Below are 16,956 nucleotides of genomic sequence, written 5' to 3'. Positions count from 1 at the left end.
GAGAAGAAGTCTAAGATTATTCTAAGCAGCAAATTTATGAAATTTCTGAGGTTAATTTTATGGAAATTCTAAGGAGAATTCAAATAAATTGAAAATAGATTTATGGAAGGAGCATTCAGGAAGTTCCTAGATGAATCAATAAAAAATCGAAAATAATCTACCTTAACTAATAATCATGCGTGAATTTAACGATTCTCAAGTCGGAGATGCTCAACTTCAAATATCAGACTTAAAGTGGAGATTTTATACGATCGATGAGGAGGTTAAATTATAGAGCTGATAGTTCCATTATAGTACGGTAGTGTGAAAATTGTATATACAAAGTAGAAAGTAAGCAATGGACAATTTTGAGGAAGGTACGAATCAAGTAGTTGTTTACGTCAGATGGGACTTGAGTGTGCAACAATCAATAGAACTGTTTCCGCAGATCGGAGGTACATGAGCAAATTGGCGATCATTCCTTTTGCCGGTGGCAGGGGGAAACACCCCTCAGCATCCCTCATTAACGGATGAGCTTGGTAAAGGAGATGCTCTACCCGATTCGTACCTTCCTCAAAATTATCCTTTGGTCGCTTTCTACTTTCTGTATACAAATTTCACACTATTACGGAACTATTAATTCTTTACTTTCATCTCCTCATCTATCGTATAAAATGTCCACTTTAATCCTCATATTTGATGTTAAGCATTTCCAACTACGAAAATAATATATTTCCAAGAATTTTGTTGATTGTTCTGCAAAGAATTTCAAGAATGCAATATTATTTTTGTAAAAGCTTATTTGCCTCAACGTTTATGAGAAGGGGAATTATTCTGAAAAAGTTCTCGAGATCATTCTGAAGAAATTCTGTGAAATGTTCTCAGCGAATTATCAAAGTTATCTACCTAGATATATCCAAATTCAAGATCATAAAAAAATGAGAATTACTATTTGCTAGTCATCATGTATAACGTAGGCAAAAGTAAATTATTCAAATCACTTCAAATGCTCTTAACAGGAGATTCCGTTGTAAGATTCGATTAAATTAGAGGAATTTATGAAATTTTATTTTAAGTTCCATGACATAAAAAGTTTATTCCAATATCAAACCGTATTTGAATTTCTAAGTTACCATATAAATGGTTACTTATTTAGCATTTAAAAGTCACTATTTGGTCACTATTTCCGTAATTTTAGTCACTAAAGTCACTACTATTATATGGCATCAGCACTACCAGCCCTGCGGTAGGTACTCTGCTTATTTTCCAGTCCCTGTCAAGTCAACACCCTTTCAATCTATTTCGATTATCTTCTTGCTATTCATATCCACAAACTGTTGCGTTAAAAGTTATACAATATTCATTACATTTCATCTACTACAATTGTTAGATTAATATGCTTATAAGCTACGTGCCCCGCTACTAAACTACCAATCAGATCAGTATAATTCAGATATTGCTGCATCATTTTCGTAGCTTGTAGCGAGAGATAGCGATCAAGAGGCCGGCGAGAATGATGATCTCGCCACTCGCTGCTGTATCTATAGATATGTAACTATTATGCCTACCTAGTACGAAAACGAAAATAGAGCACCAGAGCAAAAATAAACGTTGAAGCATAGCATGGGAGTATCGAACGACCCTGTCCGAGGACAAGGTTCAAGCCGGCGGTGACCATTCGATGTTGTTTATAGGTAAACAGCCGGTCGGTACTGACTGATGCCAGAGCTTGTATCATAAACCTGTTTGGCATAGGAAGTGAAAGGTTACTTAAAATATGTGTGAGGAGGGTTGTCAATGAAAATCTGAGAGGGCGATGATCGAAAAAGTGCTAGGTCTGACACAATTGTTTCTTTAACAAGCGCCGTTTACGATCATTAACAGTAGCAATCGTAGACAGATTTTTCCACCTTATGATTCCACCGGAAGATTTCTGGCTGTGTGCCGCAGCAGAGATTTATTTTTAACTGGTACACAGCTAAGCTACCTATTTACATTGCCGTATGCCACACAATGTGTGTGAATTGTTGTTGTTTTCTTTATTTTTAACGAAAGGAAATGTTTGACAGATGTGTTTTCTCGTGCAATTGAAAAAAAAAAATGTTATGTAATCGATGTGTGTCGTTGATGAATTGGTTTTGATAGGGTGATTCAACTAGATGGGAAAGCCCATTGCATTTTGCTTGGGTGTGAAAACTGCGAACATTGATTGCGTACAATTGATCTGAAATTCTGCGGCTGGTGGTGGATTGAGAAAACAGTTGGCAAATGAAATGGTGTCGTTCTCTACATATTTAACGAATTTGGAGCTTGTTAGGTTGTCGTCGTAGTGTATGAAAGAAGAAAAATGTACTCAACGAAGGGGTGCAATGCAGTATTCCGATTTCTAGGTTATTTTTTTTGTCTTGTCGTGGCTGGGAGATACACAAAAGAATAATAATTCGATTGTCGATTGACCTCGAGCTGAAACTGAAAAAAAAATCTAATTGCAAATGCAAACTGTTTGAAATGCTGCTAGCTTTCCAGTTGTTTTCTTGTCTAGTGGTTACACTGCTTTCTCGAGTTGATAGCTCCTAAAAAATGCATAGTTGTTAATCAATTTTATAAAAAAATCTCTAGATTAATAACATTGTAAATACTTATTTTGAAGCACAGCAGTGTGTGTGTCCTCGGTTCAAAGAAAACATACTTCATTTTTGTCTTGATGGATCGAACTCTGTGCATAATTTGTAATAAAAAAAAAACTCATTGAAAATGCTTTGTTCTTAGATATTCCGTATTCAATTTTTAATGTTTGAATTGGATTTAACTAGAATTTGAAGTCATGTTTTGGTTTACTATGATTTCTTTGACAAACACGACAAATACACATACACAGTAAAAAGCATCAAACATAGGATTGAGTAGCCGGCGCCGGTGGTGTAGTGGTAAGCGTGATTGCTTTCTCACACCAATGGGCCTGGGTTCAATCCCAGCGGAGGTCGGTGGGATTTTTCTGAGGCATAAACATCTCTGGTCACGCCTTCCTTCGGAAGGGAAGTAAAGCCGTTGGTCCCGGCCCACGTGTGTTTGAATGGGTGCGATATCCTACGAAGGTGTGTTTAGCTGCCTTCCTGTCGGTGATTGGCATTAGATTGCGGAACAGAGACCAACGTTAAATAAAGGAATGAAGAAGAAGATAGGATTGAGCACGGTTCTTCATGTCGCTATAGATTAATAAGAATTGGATAAGGTGTAATTTAAAAGGGACTGTAAAAAATACGATAATTACAAAGTGTGCTCATTAGCCTGATGCAAAATTTGAAATTTTCGCTCCACGGTACTCAAGCGTTGCCAAATTGGGTACTGATTAGCCTCCCAAAATTTTAACTAGTTTATTAAGAAACTGATTTGGCACAAACCTTACGAAGTTGTCAAGTCACTGGTGTATTATGATTATGCTCAATTAACTGTTCAGTAGGCAACATTGGTGTTTCTGTAGCGTAGAATAGAGCACAAAAATCATGGCTACTATGTCACACTGCACAATACAGTGTTGCTTACAAAACAGCTGCTTGATCATGCCATAAGATCATCAATCTCTTAAACAATTAATAACTATTTAAATTGACGTTTGCCTGAAAAACGATTTTCTGCAAAGTTGTAACTTTTTGACAGTGCAATATGGAAAAAGGCTAGAAGGCAATGAACACAAAGTTTGATTTTCCTATAGTAATCTCCATATAAACTTCAAATGGTTTGTGCCAAGTCAGTTTCTAACCAAATGAGCTTAAATTTTGGGAAGTTAATCAGAACCCGATTTGGAACCGATTGAGCACTGTGGAGCGAAAATTTCAAATTTTGCATCAGTCTAGTGCTCATGCTTGCTATACTACCCATAATCGCATATCAGTCCCATATGGATAGGAAATCAAGCAAAGATGGGACTGATATGCGATTATGGGCAGTATAATACCGTACCCTTTTACGCCGTTAATATCGAATCGATCGATGACGGAATTCGCCTGTCAGTCTGTCCCGATACGCTCGATAGAATATCGTTCAGTAAGTTTTTTATGTGTGTCACCACACACTAATAGGTATCTTTGTACCAGGCTCAATATGTCTCTGGGGCTGTTCATTAATTACGTAGACAGTTTTTTTTTGAATTCTTGACCCCCCCTCTCCCCTTCGTAGACAATTGTCCATACACATTTTTTAAATTTGTATGGGCTGTGGAGCTCACATCAATGTGATGAGGATGACTGCAACAGCATTCAGCACTGCGATGCAAGTGTTGTTCTGTCGTGCCTTCGCCAGTTTTACCGCTGTCAGTATGCCCAAAGGTGTCACATAGTCCAAAAATGTCAAAATCATGTGAGTTATGGTGCATCTATATGTGGTTGACAGGCATAGGGTCCCTCTATTCTACGTAGTTAGTCAACAGCCCATCTTTAGAATTCGCACTGTTGTGTGACTTTGTATGTAGGGGAGGAAGGGGCATAATAAGAACTTTGCTTACACATTTTTTGGTGACTTAATGCAACACAATTAAAAATGTTAAAAGCTCCATATTCTGAACAGCAAATGTTTGATCATTAATGGAGTATGCTCCAACTTTGAAATAACGTTACATTGCTTTACCTTTGTTGTACATATCTTTATTACAATAAAAACATTATTTGTGGAAAAATGTAACCAAACAAAATCCATGCAAAGCAAAATGTCAAAAAATATCGCCGCTGGAGTTAAAAGTATTGATAAAAAAAGTTATAATATAGGGGAATTTACGTATTCTCGGCAACCTAAGCAGCGACCTTCTTTCTATAGCCTTTTTCTATATGGAACGCACACATATGCAGTATTGGTTTGTTTACAATCTTTTGCTGCCAGCTGCTCTAACTATTTCAGTCGAAAGAATTGTCAAAAACTGTTTTGAAACGCTTTTACAAAGCTCCAATCTTCGCTAGTGAGAGCGAGCATTGTCGGCAACCAGTTTTTCTTCGGCAACCGTTCCATTTGAACTGCATGTAAATCTGCTGTTCTATTATCGGCAACTCGAAATCAGCTACAATTTGTAGAGCGTGTGTTTCATTTCAAGAAAACCTTGCTAGATTGCTTTTTCTCAGTGGTAAAAATATAGTCAAATTGAAGCTGAAAGCATAAATAATCGTTTGCATGTATTCAGCGAAGTGTTTTCGTAAGAAAATCCAGTGAAAATAGTGTTTCAATTTGGGTTGCCGAAAATAGTCTGTCATGCCGAAGCCGTCATTTCCCCTAAATCATTTCACTCATTTGTCTGATATTAGTTATTGTCTACATCTTTCGATGGTGGTTTTAGATAGTGAACCATTGTTAGCAAAGAAAGTACTAGAAGTCAAAAATCTTTTCGTAAAATAAGGAAAACCGCCTTGTAGTTTGGATTTTTCGACCAACAAAGGCTCGATTTCCCATCCGCATACATCATTTGAGGGCTACCGTAAATATTTCAAGTTGGTAGTACGGGGTAAAATCGCCGGGCAAGATGAGCACCCTTCAATTTTACATAAAAAATCCTATAAACAATGATCCTAAGATGCAAAGATCCAAAAAATATTTAGAAATGATGAAGAAAACATGCCGAATGAAAAAAAAATATTCTCTTTGAAATGAGGGGGTTTGAAGGAAAGGGGTGTAAGTGACTTTGATCGATTCTCTTCATCGACTTTCTCTTTCGTCCAGTTTTTCAGGTTGGAAAATTTCTCAACTAAACCTGGGCATAGAGAGTATCATTGTACTTGCCACACAATTATACAAATGCAAAAATGGTACATACATCGAAAGCTCTCAATTAATAACTGTGGAAGAGCATCTAGAACACTACGTTGAGAGCACGCAATAAGCTTGAAATGCTAATAATAAGAAGATGATGGTAATTCTCAGTATTTTGCAAATTTTCTCCGATCCACGATCAAATTAATTGAAAATGTTGTGGTTTCAAAACAGCTGTTTAATTCCGATTGTGCACATGGTTTGTCATTGCCGTCGGTACTCGGTTGGTTGTTACTGTTTTCGTCGTTCTTCGGTTTTTCACGCTCCTACACAATTCGGCTACAGTGTAGTAATTACGCGCCGTTCACGGTTGCATCCTTCAAAGATAATAAAGATGGTGAACAATTTCGGTACACTACATTGCACACTCTAGATTCTAGATTTTGTACTTGATAGATACAAGAAGAGGTTGAAAGGCAAGTGTTTGACACATAAAACCTGTCAATATCACTTTCAGAGCTTCACAATAAGCGATTTTATAATTCGTGAGAGTTAACTCAGAGTGACCGCTCGCGAGTCGTAAAATCGCTGATTGTGACTCTGAAAGCGAATGTGATATTAGAGCTTTTGTCTGTTTTCAGCTTTGTGCTCTGCTTTGTGCGAATGTGATATTAGAGCTTTTGTCTGTTTTCAGCTTTGTGCTCTTTGTGCTGAAACCCGTCCACAGTTATTAATTGAGAGCTTTCTTGGCCAACCAATGCATTAATCTGTATATTGTGTGACGAGCACAATCTCAAAGAAGTTGAGAAAACTTTCAACCCGATTAAATTTTTGGTAATCGAGTCTTAACAGACTAGACCAGGCTATCTTAGACCCAATTTTAGGCCCTACACCATTTAAATCCCATGAACTGGTGAATCTCTCCTATTATCGTCTTTTATGACAAGTGTCTCAATGCTAGTAGGGTTATTTGATCTAATTTCCGTCCCGCGCCTTACCTCTCTTTTTCAAACGGATATGAACAAAAAATGGAGTGATTGTCCTATAGATGACTTTTAAATTTATTAACCTTATCATACGTACCGTTGAATTAGATAAAAAAAAATCACAAATTGTTGAGATGTTGTGAAAAATCTAACACTGCTTCTTGATTCCGAATTCGTCCTGTGAGTTTCAATTTCGTCCAAACGGATTGAAACACTATTTGATTTTTTTTTGTCCTACGGGTGAATGGGGAACGCCGTTCGGCATAAAGTTGTTTGACATGAAGTCGTTTGGCATAAAATAATGGTCGTTTCGCATGACAATATCAAAATCTCTTTCAGATGCAAACATAATATAAATAATACTACGCACTTCCACTACAGCATTTTATAAATAGCTACACTGGCACTTCCGCCTCACTGGCGCACTGGAGTACTTTCAATAATAATAATAATATACAATATAATAATAATAATAACAATAGAAATTTTCGCTTCGTTCAAACATGAGCTGTTCTTTCGAGTTTTATTGTTGCAGTAATTATTGGCGCTTTCTGACTGTTCCTCTTATATCGCGCAACCAATGAAATAAAAATGTGTTTTTTTTTTAATTTGATACATAACTAAATGTCCGATACTTCCTATCTTATCATGTTTCCAGCTTGCGTTTTTAAACCTCATTAAAATTTAAACGTTTCTATTGTTTTATGTCAAGTGACCTTTATGCCAATAGGCTTTGTGTTGTTGCTTATGAACTAATGCATCGGAAAACACGTATTATATACTTGTACACTGGTGAAATCATTGATATTATTGATGTTTTCTGTTCGATAGAACGGAAATGCGCGTTTAAGACACGGGTTTTCTCGAAAACCTCTAACTTTTTGCATCTCATACCAGACGACAGCAAAATTGTGAGGGCAAGAAGAAAATGATGACAGGTTTCACCTTGCCGCAGCGTTTCAAGTTCAAGTCAATAAACGACCACCAGCAGTAGTGGATTGAAAGGTAGGCAAAAGCAGTGAGGTTTAGGTCGGCGCTTTAACCCACACTTTGGCATACATCACCCGCTATGCCTTGTTCCCGCCCCACCAAGAAGGCACGCGATTTTCCCCATGTTTTCTTTTGTTTTTATCGTGTTCATTCAAAGTGTGCTGGCAATCGTATTTTCTCCCATCCCTACTCCCACTCTCGCGCATACATACGGTCAATTGTGATTCCAACGGTCCTTCATCCAACCAGTGACCTTCGGAATTCCGTTATCGCTCCAAGATTCCTCTTTCTCCGTTGGGTCGTTTGACCGGATTTTGATCCACATACTGCGCTAGCAGTAGATCTGAGTTGAGAGCTAGACCGACCAGTGACCAGGTCGAACGCTCGCACCGGTGAAAGAAATTCAATTCCATTTATTCTTCTCGCATCGACAGACACTGTAACACACCTTTAGCACGCAATCGAGTCAATGGGAAACCGTCGTCATTATCAAACACTCAATTGTACGAGGCAAATGGCTTTGGCTAATTGTTATAATGCCTTTTGCTACTAGGTAGTGTGGTTGGTTTACGACCCACAGCAGCGCTCGCGTTTCGAATATTTTGCTGTTTTGTTATTTAGTTTCCGTTTATCGAACGTGTGGGTTTAAGTTAACTAGGCCTTCTGTGGTGTATTGAATTTATTGGTTTCCAAAAACGTAACACTCGAGCAACGCACAACAATCATATAAACATATAAACATGCATCCATTACTACAACACAGTAAGAGGAAATCCAGTGGAAATGTAATAGGATGATGAGCTTCCCGTCACTTCATTATAATTTTATGAGCATTGCTTGTTTCGTAACTGCTTAAGATATAGCGCTTCAAGGAGTTTTCAAGAAGGTTTCGATTTGAACATATGTTGATTCTTGTAGAAACGAGGATTTTGCTAGCTTTGATTCAATGGTTCCTCCATGTTCTGCCTATACACAGAATGCCTATTTTAACAAGTTTTAGCTTGTACTCATCTCATTTTCCGACAGGTGCATAAAAATGGGATGTTCCGTATGCGCAACATTTAAGTAACAAATTAGTACCTGGTTCTGGCCGCCTTAAATCGTCTCAACGGTACAAAGTTGGTAAATTTGTTTGCGAATCATTTTTGTGCTGATATTATTATATTTTTGCGCAAACTTTCTCACACACACGTGTCTTGCCCATCATGTGTGCTTTGTCTCTCAATATCTTTTTTTTTTCAAAAACACTTAATTTTACTTAAAGTTGTTCAACCGTAATAAAAAAATATGATTATACCTATTCCTACTTTCAGATTGTCAACTTGCGAACAATTTCTGATCTTTTGACGATGGACACATTTTGAGGGCTATGATGCGCACCTCATATTATTGCTTTATTGATAAAGCGAATAACCGGTTTTTGGCAAGTTATACGCATACGCATCAGCGCATCTTATTTTCTTCCTATACCTTTGCCCCTTCCACTTCCATCATACCAACTTTGTAAACAAGTCTCGGACCCTTCTTATTATTCCTATTGATTTCATGCTGGGAAGCTGAGACTGCTTTGAAATAAAGCTGGGTGAGGACGGAACTAACCGACACATCGCTACTGCACGCTAAGTTCTTAAAATAGCGATCGACTCTTGAAAAATGGCAAAATCGCATCAATGAAATGTGAACTTAAACTGAAATAAACAGGTTTGCCAAATTGAAGGTTTTTTTTAATGTGACTAATTAAGTAGAACCAACATTAGGCTAACGCGTCACGGGACTTATAACGAGATGAATAAAAGCACTTATATCGTTGTTAGACAATAGCTTCATGTGGAATAAAGTTACTTCGGTGAGCTAGCAAAGGCACTATAAATTTGCAATGAGGAGAGAAATAGAATTTATTCCACCACATGACGCTTCATCATCACACTGGGCTAAGCGACGTCAGTCACGTGTAGTAAAATGCACACTGATAGTACTGCCTTTGGGAAAGCATCTTTGCAGTTATAAAACATTATTCACTGGACAGTATCCAAGGTTGTCGTATGCTGTGCTTGTGTGGGAAAATGAATTACAGTAATGACCCGATTTTGTCAGCCCTCGGCGCATCAGACTTTTTTCTTTCAATAATTTCACTTAACGGTAATTCCAAATCTTTCTCTTCATATTCAAGATGGATGTTTTTGGTATGCTTAGGTGCAATAAGACCACTAAAAAGCGCTTTTGTTTTGTAGAATAGAAAAGATTTTCAGATGAGCTTGCACTTCAGGTTGAACATTCAGTTATTAATTCTAAGCTCAAACCTTCATGGTAGATCGTTCATAAAAAATCACATTAGGTTTATTATCTATGAACACGACACATTCATTCGAATCGCTTTGCACCTCCAAATATATTGATCGTGATTCATCAGGTGTCTGTAATTTTCTCTCCATCACATACGGGTAATGTGTACCTAAATGCCCCCCTTGGAACTACGTTAAATATATTGATTTCGCTTAAATGGCGCTCACTCTACAGGGAAAAAAAGTGAGGATCTGTAATTCTTCTTTTATGTCCTAAAAGGGACGAATTTCTGCCAAAACTGAATCCATTACTCAGCAACTGCGGTAGTTAGACGTTTGCGAGTCTCGCCATAAATTTGGATCGAAAAGTAAAAATCAGTCACGGAAATTACCTATTCATTCCCCTGTCGCACAACTTTGACATGCAAGTTGAGACTTAATAGATGACTGTCTGTGGCGTTTCGTTTTGCCATTATTCATCGAGTTTTGTGTGCTGTGTTACAATGAGGTGTTTCGTACTGTTTCTTACAGCATTCACAACCAGATTGCGAGCCGCCTTCGATCGTATGGGCTGGTGCAAAAATCGACTTTAGAATGAATGAATGGTGTACTTTGTTAGGTATATTATTTCTATTATTGTTATTGCTAAAAGGAGTTAAACGTAAAAAAAAATCTCATCGAAAAAAAAAATTTGCCTTCAGATGCAAAACTGACGGCCAATCATACCAACTCAGCGACTGAGAATAATTGACTCAGAGAATTTTCTTTCCATACGAAATTTACTCAGATTTGGAAGAAACTGCAGTTACTCGTAGCTGCCAAATCTGAGTAAATTTCGTATGGAAAGTCAATTATTCTCAGTCGCTGAGTTGGTATGATTGGCCGTGCTGATTTATCTACCTCTTGCAGGGCGACATCTGTCGGATTTGATACAGGAAAGTAATACTCAATTGTTGTCGATTTCCATTTTTTTTTTTCGTATTTCTATTTGCCGCATGTTCAAATGAAATGTCAACTAATTTCCATCTTATCTCGTTTACCATTACAGGCGAAGGAAATTTTGGCAAAGGAGTCAAATGTACAGGAGGTAAAATGTCCGGTAACAGTATGCGGCGATGTGCATGGTCAGTTCCACGACCTGATGGAGCTCTTCCGGATAGGCGGACGATCGCCGGACACTAATTATCTGTTCATGGGTGATTACGTTGATCGTGGCTATTACTCAGTCGAAACAGTGACGCTACTAGTGGCGTTAAAGGTATTGTAATTCACGCGTGTATTTCACGTTGCGTAACTACTTCAACCCACGTCCTTGCAATTCCAGGTTCGATATCGTGAAAGAATCACAATCCTGCGCGGTAATCACGAATCCCGCCAGATCACACAGGTGTACGGCTTCTACGATGAGTGCTTACGGAAGTACGGCAACCCGAACGTCTGGAAGTATTTTACCGACTTGTTTGACTATCTCCCACTAACGGCGCTGGTGGATGGCCAAATCTTCTGCTTGCATGGAGGTCTGAGTCCCTCGATCGACACGCTGGATCACATTCGGGCGTTGGATAGACTGCAGGAAGTACCACACGAGGGACCGATGTGCGATCTCCTCTGGTCCGATCCTGATGACCGGGGCGGCTGGGGAATATCGCCTCGCGGTGCTGGTTACACCTTCGGCCAGGTATGCTCATGAAAGGGGAAATTGCGGCTATAATTTACTACTAAAAACCATTCTTCTGTTTCCACAGGACATTTCGGAACTTTTCAATCACTCAAACGGTCTGACGTTAGTATCTCGGGCACATCAGCTTGTCATGGAAGGCTACAACTGGTGCCACGACCGTAATGTTGTTACAATATTCTCTGCACCAAACTACTGTTATCGTTGCGGTAATCAGGCAGCATTAATGGAATTAGACGATTCTTTGAAATTTTCATTGTAAGTATTGCTGTTGTTTATCAACACCTTTTGTAGCGACTTCTAAATAGTGGCTTTACTATGAAATAAGCTGTTGTGTAGGCAATGATAAGATAGAAAGTCCTTGCGCGTTGAATTTTTGGCAATCGATGCTCTGAAACATGATGTATCCTCATATAAAAAACGAGCACTGAAGGAAGTCAGTTACCCCCTGACGATAATAGGTAAAGATATTACCGGAGCCGTCATTTTTTTTTTTTTTTTTTTTTTTTTTTTTTTTTTTTTTTTTTTTATACAGGGGGGAATCTGCTCCCAGACACCTGAGAAGATAACTCAGGGTGTGGGGATGGGAGAAGTAGCTCTCCCGACCCACTAAACCTTACCCTGTGCTCTAGGCCCTTGCCCTCCCCGGAACCGCCCGAAAGCATTACGTCATGGGAGGGGGCCGGTTGCGCTATGGCGCATCACTAGGTGTTGTGTCCGACGTGACACTCGCTACTGCACAGTGAGCAGCTGTGCAGGGCCTTCCTCTTGTTGTTCGTTGTTCGCCTGAGTTCTAGAGCAGACGTGATAGCCAGCCAACTGTCCAGGGCCCATACAGGACAGATGTGACCGCTTACCAGCTGCGTGTGCTAAGCACTCTAAGAACCCGGCGTCACTCCTGCCTTTGCACAACGAGGGTTTGTGCAGGGCTTCTCTGCGGTAGTTCGTTTAGCCGCAATATCTCTCCCTTGGGTTCGATAATTAGCGTTTCCAGGGCACACCACGAGGAGGCGAACTACTTCATGCCCCAAGCCGGAGCCGTCATTTAACCTGTATCAAACGACAATATGAAAAATGGGTAGATCCTTTATTATTTTACCATTCAGACTAAGGCCTGTGTGTCCTTTGCTCTAAACAGAAGTCATTCCACTCGATCCATGGTTACATGTTGTGACCTTCAACTTGGTCGATCCACCTTGCGCGCCCCTTCGTTTTTTCAGTCGGGTCATTGTCGAGAACCACCCCAGTCCTTCGTATTCGACGATTTTTGCAGTGTGAACTATGGATGGTTCTTCCAGCAGCTGGTGCAATTCACGGTACAGCAGCTGGTGCTCTTCCACGTTCCGTATTCCATCTGCACACCACTGTAGATGGTAACCCTAATAAAAAATAACCATAAACGAACGATAACCCAAATAATTGAACTTTTCCACTAATGGTTTGGAAGATACCCAGAACACGTCGTTAAGCAAAATAACCGTAACAATTGTATTAGGGAAGCTACACTTTTCGCTCAAAACACCGTGGTCCTATATGAGCATACTCCAGTTGTAGAGGACTACCGGGCTAATCAGCGTTTTACAGATAGTGGACTTCCTGCTCCGGCGAACTTTATTCGACCGGAGTGGCCTTCGAAGTCTAAAATAAGCAATTCCCTGTCACAATGCTCGTTTGAATTTCTCTGATGGTGTCATTATCACCTCAATTTAATAGCCGTCAATCTTAAGTCATGTTGGGAAGCCACTATTATCTTCCTCTCAAATATTTTGCCTTCGATGCATTAATGACAAGTTCATTCCGAATGGCTTTAGCCTTCAGTCTGATGTCGATGTTCTCGGAGAAGTCAAGAAGCTGGACGAACTTCCCGAAAAGCGAAACTCATGTCTATAACCGATCTTCGGATTACAGCTTCCAAAACGATACTAAACAGTAGCGAAAGCCCATCACCTTGGCGGTAACCTTCTTCGAGGTTCGAATGTGCAATATGAATGTGGCATAACTGATGTCGATTTATTGTGCCGTACTTTGAAAAGGATGAATAAATTATGTGTGAGCACGTTGTATTCACATAAGAGATAAACTTGTATGTGGCGCTCAGCAGCGGTTGTTGCAGCAATCCAACTTGTCGCCCTTTTGTAGATTGGATGGATACACGATACCTTCCATCTTCTCCCAAATCTTGGTATAGCGTTCTACTGCCGCTCTTCGCATGTCGGTCCCATAGTCGTTTTTGTCAAAACTAAGTTTTTCAATGCAAATGGTAGCTGATCACCCATGTTTTCATAATTCTGGATCAACTCAACAACTTTGCTCTGAACAATTTGCTAAGACAGCCAAATTAGTTGTCCCATCACTTAAAATGCGATTTTCTCGGCTTGCTGTTTATCACAGGACGGAGATGCGAAGAGCGGCAGTCTAGCCAGTGTTCACTACTGTACACCGAAAATAGTTTTTATGTAGCTTCCATTGGAAACGCACATGATTTTTATCTATAATCAAAATTAATGGAATACATTTGAATTGCACATAACATTTATGCGATTCCATTAATTTTATATGATTTTCATCGGTCTCATAATATTCATGTGATTTTGTGGTAGGATTTGCAGCCACAGGAAAGCTATGTGAAAATCACATGGAATTTTCATCCATAGATATGTGATAAATTTTTTGAGTGTATGTTAACAACTCGCTTGTTAGTTGGTCAACACCTGCGGCTTTATTTTGTTTAACCGATCGATCTCTTCGTCCGATCTGTTGTCTTCTCCTTCTGCGCTCTACAGTAAATTGGGTTCTTTAATTTTGAAAAATATATCGGTTTTTATACATCATCTGAAAGAGCTTCGTTTTCTGAGCACAGCGATATTTTTTTCAAACCCACACACTTTCATCTCGATTTTTAAATCAATATTTAAAGCAAAATAATAACATCACTGTTTGACACTAAACTGACAAACTGACAGCTCGCTCCCATACAAAGTGACACCGAGGGGCGCTAATAAGTTGATTTTTGCAAATGTAATCATTCTGATTTTAAATAGTTCCAGTGTACCAAAATTGATGAAATTTTGGGTTTGGATTCCATTTCTAATGCAGATTACGAATATGCATTTACCTCAATACCCTTAAAGAACCCAATTGGTCCGGCGCTGTTCCTCTGGTAGGAAATAATGAAAATGAAAATATAGAAATTAAGATAAATGGGAATAATTCGCTTTCGATGCATATTCAGGTCAAAAAAGTGAACAATAACCTAAAGTTATCAGGGATGGGATGTCAATCTAACTGTATAGAGGTACCATACATGTTGTGACCGCACTGCCCTCTATTTACGATAAACGGAACTAAGTGTATGCGTAATTTCCAATAGAATTCAGCATTAAGAACAGCAGTGACATCTGCAGGAAAATTAACGCAGAAGCATGGTAACATGATTAATTTACTGCCAAAAACAGAATATCATAAATTAAAACAGTAATCACCAGGTGAATTAATTTGCAAAAATAAATTAAGTATGCAAAATCCCAAGATGGCAACAGTGTAGAAAAAATTATCTGATCGCAGCATTTGATTGTACTTTAAGAGAAGAGGAGACAATACGGGGACTTTTATGAACCAATCACCTGTCAAACGCGAACCAGCGCCTGATTGGTCGAGCGAACGTATATCTTATCTTTATCTCTCTTTATTAAAGAGACTTTCAGCGAACGTATAGAAACGCGAGAAATTTTACAACAGGGAATCTATTTTCTTGTATTTTGACAGTCGACTGTGTCACCCATAATGAAATACTTTTTGCACGGTCGTTCCGCGAGAGAAGAAAAACACGTCACATACAAAAAGAAGGCAGTTATCTCCTCTTCCTCTTGGATTTTACTCAAAGATTTAAGTATCAGGCATGCTTACAGATTTGATAGTTTTGAACAACTTTCAAGAATTTACCAACATTATATATCGAAGCATTTTGGTGTCAAATCATTTTTAAGAATTTGTAAACTTTAAAATTCAATATTCAATTTAATTTTTGCTCGATTTAAATAATTATTGTAATGATCGAGCTGCAGGCATTGAACCGATTATACGTTATCCACACCGAGAGGAATAAGCGCTTTTACCAATTTCTACAATAGCTGAGAGCGAACTGGAGCCACATTATGTACGCAAGTCAGTTCCTAACTACAATAACAGTGTCGAGAAGAACTCCTTTTCAGCACCCAGTGCCGAAAAGTTCTCCTAACCAAAAAGTGACGCCATTGAAAGTTATGTAAAATTGGGTTTCATTGATCTAAAAAAATAGAAAAGCTTTGAACATTCAAGGATAGAATAGGGAATTTAAATATTGAAATCTTGTTTAAACGGTTAAGAAACGGGTTGCTATATAATGGGAATACTACTCAGTTATTAGTGCACTAAATCTTTGTTTGTTATTTGCAGCCTACAATTTGATCCAGCTCCACGTCGCGGTGAGCCTCACGTGACCAGAAGAACACCGGACTATTTCCTTTAAGAATATCATTATAACGAATATTGTAATACACACTACAAATTAAACAAAAAAAAATATACCTAATAATAAAAAAATATAAATAATAATTATAAGCATATTATTATTTAATACAAAAAAAGAATAAAAATCGCAAAAAAGTTTGTTAGAGACTTGCAAGGAAAAAAAGGTAAAAGAGACTCGTAAACCGTATTATTAAAAGCATGGACTTACTTAGAAGAGATAATAACCGGTAAAACTGCAAGGTTGAAAACATTGAGCAACAGACAAAAACTAAGCCTGGAAGTAATTTCACCTCACATTTGCTATACTCACAAGCCAGAATTCAAAGAGAAAGAAAACACCCACACACAAACACACGTACACAGCAACATTCATTCTCGTGGAGAAAAAATAGTTAAAAAATTTACTAGGAAAAAAGTGCGAAGGCAAGGGAAGATTAAGTGCATATACTCATACACAATCGTCAATCCACACATACATAAAAAGGAGAAGGAAGTATAGGTACATTCACACATCCCACAAGAAGAAGCTCATTCTATCTTTTTGCCATAAACTGATATATAGCTAGAAATTCGCGTTCATATCCATCATTCGCGTGGATCAATTTTTCCTTGTTCTTTTAATTTGTACCTACCTACTGAACACTGTGTTAGTCCGTAAAAATAAACAAGTAAGACATGCAAATCCAAGGAGAAACAGGACGACGAGAATAGGCATTGTTTTTTTTTCGATACAAACGCTTTATGTCAATGATGATTGTTCAATGCAGATGCGAGAGAATAAAGTGTATGAAATTTAGAATAA

At 38.4% G+C, this 16,956-nt stretch overlaps 1 protein-coding gene across 1 annotated transcript in view; it reads left to right on the top strand.

The window, feature by feature from the left end:
* mts (protein phosphatase 2 catalytic subunit mts) overlaps positions 1-16,956 on the top strand; it is a 32,925-nt gene extending 15,969 nt beyond the window's left edge. Inside the window, exons 2-5 of the mRNA XM_065217631.1 lie at positions 11,016-11,225; positions 11,292-11,645; positions 11,713-11,903; positions 16,080-16,956. Coding sequence (XP_065073703.1) covers positions 11,016-11,225; positions 11,292-11,645; positions 11,713-11,903; positions 16,080-16,152 — 828 coding nt within the window. The 3' untranslated portion in view covers positions 16,153-16,956. The remainder of the gene's footprint in view (positions 1-11,015; positions 11,226-11,291; positions 11,646-11,712; positions 11,904-16,079) is intronic.

This window comes from Ochlerotatus camptorhynchus, unplaced genomic scaffold (assembly GCF_037179485.1).
Source record: "Ochlerotatus camptorhynchus isolate MF236.1 unplaced genomic scaffold, CSIRO-AGI_Acam_v1.1 ptg000078l, whole genome shotgun sequence".
Lineage (NCBI taxonomy): Eukaryota > Metazoa > Arthropoda > Insecta > Diptera > Culicidae > Ochlerotatus > Ochlerotatus camptorhynchus.
Note: the sequence above shows the minus strand (reverse complement) of the source record. Positions and strands in the feature narration are given on the sequence as shown.